At 43.0% G+C, this 5,902-nt stretch overlaps 1 protein-coding gene across 1 annotated transcript; it reads left to right on the forward strand.

The window, feature by feature from the left end:
- The first annotated feature begins 564 nt into the window (after window positions 1–564).
- Window positions 565–3,677, forward strand: LOC116978586 (protocadherin-10-like). Its single transcript, XM_033029821.1, has one exon. The coding sequence runs from the start codon at window positions 920–922 to the stop codon at window positions 3,419–3,421; it is 2,502 nt and encodes an 833-aa protein (XP_032885712.1). The 5' UTR covers window positions 565–919; the 3' UTR covers window positions 3,422–3,677.
- The last annotated feature ends 2,225 nt before the right edge of the window (window positions 3,678–5,902 follow it).

Here is a 5,902-nt window from a genome sequence, read left to right on the forward strand (position 1 = left end):
CGGATGTAACTTTTAGACTCAAAACAACATATTGACAGGAACTGCCATAATCATCATTTACCTAATGTTAGCTGTTGGTATGTAGAAGAAAACAGAAGATGCAAGAAATATTCAGCAGGTGGAGACAGAAACACAGTAACGTTTCAAATGGAAGACCTTTCATCGCGGCTCTGAGTTCTACTGAAATTTAATCAGCCCTCAAGTGTGAACCCTGTTTCTGCGCCTCCGATGTGTTCGGGCTTGCTGAGTATTTTCAGCATTTCACAATTTGATCGACGATTTCCACCATATGCTGTTTATTACTGCTGCAATAGTGTCATTGTGACTTGCAATCAGTTCACATGCAGTAAGCTACTTCAAACGACTGCGTTTCAGTCTGGCAAAAGGGTGCTTGTCCTTTTTTTCAGAGTAGATACCATATTTTAAACAGTCGAAAGACGTGAGGGTACGGCCATTCTGTGTGTTCCTTCTGCATATACACGTTAAATTATGTATATTGGGGATGTTCAAGTTTTGACCTCTACTTTTGCGAAATGGGTTATTTCCATAACCTTTTCCCTGAATATTCATTTACATTTCACTGATATACGTATACCTTTAAAAAGTGACATGTGTAGTTTTTGGATTAGACTCTTTGTGTCGCTATCTACCATTGAGGAGATGAATAATGAAAAGCGATCCATCACCCACCTCCAGCACCGTATACACGGTGAAGAAGGAAGACAAGGGAAAGCAATCATACAGACTGCAGTCGCCGCTCGGCCATCTTTATTCTTTTTTACGAAGAGACATTCAGCCTTGGGAGTTTGTGATGTATATACAGCGTTTTCCTGTGGATTTTTCATCGAGACAGGTGGCTTGAACGTGCCTTCCTTTCTTTAGACGGCATTATCAATGAAAGGACGTCTTTATATAGATAATGCAAACGTGGTTTATCATTGCCCTGCTTTATGCCTGCGAATTTGTATCTGGCCAGATTCGTTACTCTATTCCAGAAGAACTAGAAAAGGGCGCCATGGTTGGCAATATCGCTAAAGATGTTGGATTAGATGTGAGAGAGTTGTCACGGCGCAGATTCCGGATCATGTCTGCTGCAAAGAAGCGGTATTTCGACGTAAATTCTGACGATGGCGTTTTATTTGTTCATGACAAAATTGACAGAGAGGAGCTCTGTGGTCAAAGTCTGACCTGTTTTCAGAATCTCGAGATCATTGTAGAAAATCCTTTGAAACTGTACCGTGCCGAGGTGGAAATAACGGATATCAATGACAACCCCCCCACTTTTAAGCAAAGCCAGTTACGGTTGGATATTGTTGAGTCAAGTCCTCTGGGGATTCGCTTACCACTACAGAGTGCGCAAGACCTCGATGTGGGTACAAATTCTGTCAACACTTATATGCTCAGCCCGAATGACCATTTCAAATTGGACATCCAGAACATCAGCGATGGAACTAAAACTGTATATTTGGTACTTGATGACTACTTGGATAGAGAAAAGCAAGTAATTCATAATTTGCTTCTTACTGCCGTAGATGGTGGGTTGCCAGTGCGATCAGCTAGCACCCACATTATCGTCAGCATACTCGACGTCAATGACAATGTGCCTGTATTTGATCAGGCGGTTTATCGAGTGAAATTGGTTGAAAATGTAGCCACCAATACATTAGTTATCAATCTGCATGCCACGGACTTGGACGAAGGCACTAATGCTGATATCATCTACTCTTTCAGCACCCACACTCCACAGAGAATACGTGAATTGTTTAGCGTTGCGACGCACACTGGGGAGGTTAGGGTAAAAGGGAGGCTGGATTATGAGGAAAGCAGCATCTACGAGGTGAATATCGAAGCTCGGGACAAAAGCCCTAATTTTTTACCTGTATATTGTAAAGTTGTTGTGGAGATCGTGGACGTGAATGATATGCATCCTGAGATAACGTTGATGTCCTTCCCTCAAGCATTACCTGAAAATGCAACAGTTGGGACAATGATAGCCCTACTGAGTGTAACAGACCCCGAATCTGGTGCGAACGGCGACATTCGTTGTATTATTCCGAAAGAGCTCCCGTTCGAACTGAAATCAGATTTCAAGAACACTTACATGTTGGTCACCGCTGGCCCATTGGACAGAGAAACTGTTTCCCACTACAAAATTAACGTCACTTGCCTGGATGGTGGATCTCCTCAACTCTTCGTCAATAAAGTTATACTGGTGGACATTTCAGACATTAATGACAACGCACCGCGCTTCACGACGCCGTCATACACTGCGTACATAATCGAAAATAATACACCCGGTGCATCAATCTGCTCCGTTACCGCATTTGATTCGGATCGCGGTCAAAATTCTGTTGTTTCCTATTCCATTATGGAGAGTCAGACCCAAGGACTGTCAGCCACATCGTTTGCATCAATTAATTCAGAAAATGGTATAATTTTCTCACAGCGTTCCTTCGACTACGAACAATATAAAAACTTTCAAATCTACGTTCAAGCTCGGGATGCAGGGATCCCATCCCTCACGAGCAGTGCGATTGTAAACATTGTAATTCTTGACCAGAACGACAATTCCCCATTAATTGTTTCTGCTGTGAAGGGAAATGAAACCCAGTTGAGTGTGCCTCGATCTGCGCATCCGGGGTACCTTGTGACAAAGGTGATGGCAACTGATGCTGATTCTGGACAGAATGCAAGGCTGTTTTACCGATTAATCCAAGCTACTAGCCTGAAGCTTTTCACCATAACGCCAACTACTGGAGAAGTCAAAACTAAACGTTTCATTGAAAATGGTGATACTACCACTCAGGTTTTTGTCATCTTGGTGAAAGACAATGGACATCCCCCCCTGTCTAGCACGGTCACAGTCACTGTGTTATTGGTAGACGAGCCGAATAAAATTACTTCTGATTTCCATAATCTGTCTCAAACCATCGAACAGTCCTCAGATTTGGCCATGTACATTATTATATCATTAGGGTCAATCTCGTTCATACTTTTGGTGATAATCATTTTCCTTGTCACAACCATTTGTCTCAATAGCAATGAATCCGACCAGGATTGTTCCTTGAATAATTATTGCCCTGGACCGGAAATTACCAACCACGCACAGAAGCCCAAGGCACATCGTCAAATAGACACAGGTGTTCAACTCATGCCAAATGTAACGAAAGTAAGTGAGGAAGGGTCTCGATCTGAAACACGCTGCTATAAGGTTCGTCCAGCAACCAAACAGCAAAGCACCGTCTGTGTATTCCAGTCGCCTTCCGGTTCAATTACGCGCATACGCAATATAAGTAATCCTGAAGTGTTTTTCCCAGAGTACAATCCGCGGACGAAACAAAGCCCTCGCACTTCCAATGAGGTGAGTGCAACTAATAAGAACCTACATCAACCATATATTCTTGAATCTAGACATTGTTAGCGTTTGTTTAATGTCTGAAGTCAAGCTCATTTGTGTTTACTGATGCACCACTCAACACTGGAACGAGGGGACGTATTTACAAGGTTGGCGGTGGCCATTTAATTATGTGGTGCATAGCAAATACAAGCTGTAGTAAATTATTGGAAGCCTCTACACCAGGGTTGTGGGACTAGAGCAATGTGGATTGTTTATCAGAATTGATTGTAAAACTGATCAAGGAATTGATGGAAGTGGGGACTGGTACATGATAAATCATAATGGCATAATTCATGGGAAGATAATTAGGCCATTCGATTCATCATGTCCACACCACCATTCAATCATGGCTTATCTATTTCCCCCTCTCAACCCTATTCTAGAACGTTCTCCCCATAACCCCCCCTCCCACCTCCCCCCCCCCCCCCCCCCCCCCCCCCATACAACTCAAGATTCTATCAATCTTAACCTTAAAAAGTTTCCATTGACCGCCTCCACAGCCTTTTGTGGCAATAGATGCCATAGGTTCCACACCTCTGACTCATAACCTCCTCGTCTCCTTCCTTGTATTCTGAGACTGTGGCCTCTGGTCCTAGACTCTCCCACGTGGAACCATCCTCTTTACACCCACTCTATCCAGATATTTCACTACTCAGTAAGTTTCAACGAGAAAAGTGATGGGGTAGCTCAACCAATATCATCCTGAAAAACAGGATGGGCTTGTGGGGCTGAGTGGCCCAATTCCCTTCATTCATTTTCAAAATAGAAATGTAGAGACATTGTTACATGGCTCTGAAACAGGCCGTTTGGCCCAACTCATCCATCCTCACCAAGCTGCCTAACTCAGCCAGTCCAATTTTCCACATTATTTGGAAGTTGATACATAGGAAAGGTTTAGAGGTATATGGGCCAAAGACAGGCACGTGGGCCATGTTTAGATAAGGCCAATGGGAACATTTAGATGAGGCAAATGGGACACGTTTAGATGAGGCATCTTGGGGAACATGGCGAGATGGACACAGGGACCTGTTTCCTGCAGTGTGACAATGAATATGACTCAATGCCTACTTTTGCTGCATCTCCCTCTCAACCTTTCTTATCCATGTACCTGTCATAATATTTTTTTGAATACATTTTGTCACTGCACCCGCTTCGACTATTTCCGTTGCCAACTCATTCAAAACCTCTACCACCCAGTGTGTAAATTATGTTCCTCAAGTCAATTTTAGATAGTTCCCCTCTCATCTTAAGCCTATGCTCTCTAGTTTCGGCTCTTCAATCCCGGGGGAAGTAAACTGTGGCCATTGCCTATCTATCCACTCATAGGTTTATATAACCTTCAGCCTCCCACGCTCCAGGGCGAATAAAATATTATCCAGTCTCTTCTTATAACTCCTGCCCTCCAGTCCTGACAATCCACTTGTGAATCTTTTCTGCACCCTTTCCTAGATTAGTAATATCCTTCCTATATCTAGAAGACCAGAATTGCACACAACACTCCAAATGCTTTCTCAACAACATATTGTGCAACCATAAGATAACATCCCAACTCTTCCACTCACTCTCCTGACCGATGAAGGCAAGTGTGCTAAACACCTCCTTTGCCACCTTGTCACCTTATAACCATCATGGAAACATGGGCTTATAACCCTATGTTTCCCACTTCAACAGCATTCCCCGATGCTCATCATTAACTGTTGTTTGGTGTGACATGATTTATTATATTTGTCATATGTACAGAGATAAAATGAATAACTTTTGTTTTGGTACAATCCAGTAAAATCAAATCATGCAGTACATTACATTAAGCCACACACAAGTACAATAGTAAGTTGAAAGAGAGAGAAAAATACCAGTTCTGAGTATAGCATTAGAATTACAAAGAAAAAGTTCAAGGTCTGCAATGAGGTTGGTTGGAAGACCGAAACTGCACCCTAGTGATGGAAGGACTAGTTAGCAGCGGGGATGCAGTGGGGATGAATCTGGTTATACGTGCTTTCGAGCTTTTGTGTTTTATGTTCGATTAGAGAGGGGAAAGGATGGAGGACAGGAGTGAAAATGGTCCCTGATCATGTTAGATGCTTTCCCGATGCAGTACTCAAATCATATATGCTCACAGGTTCGTAAGTTATATGAGCAGAATTAGGCCATTCTGCCCATCAAAGCTACGCCACCATTCAATCATGGCTGAACTATCGTTTCCTCTCAATCCCATTCTCCTGCCCTCTCCCCATAACCCTTGACATCCTTACTAATCAAGAATCTGTCAATCTGTAACTTAAAAATACCCAATGACGGCCTCCACAGCAGTCTGCGGCAATGAATTCCACAGATTCACCACACTCTGATTAAAGAAATTCCTCCTGATCTCCTTACTAACAGTACTTCCTTTCCTTCTGAGGCTATAGCCTCTAGTCCTAGACTCTCCCACTAGTGGAAACATCCTCTCCACATCCACACTATACAGAATTTTCACGGTTTCAATGCGGTCCACCTCTCATATTC

This window comes from Amblyraja radiata, chromosome 11, assembly GCF_010909765.2.
Source record: "Amblyraja radiata isolate CabotCenter1 chromosome 11, sAmbRad1.1.pri, whole genome shotgun sequence".
Classification (NCBI taxonomy): Eukaryota; Metazoa; Chordata; class Chondrichthyes; order Rajiformes; family Rajidae; genus Amblyraja; species Amblyraja radiata.

Coding starts and splice junctions, on each gene's coding strand:
- LOC116978586 (XM_033029821.1), top strand. CDS start 920: ATGCAAACGTGGTTTATCATTGCCCTGCTTTATGCCTGCGAATTTGTA.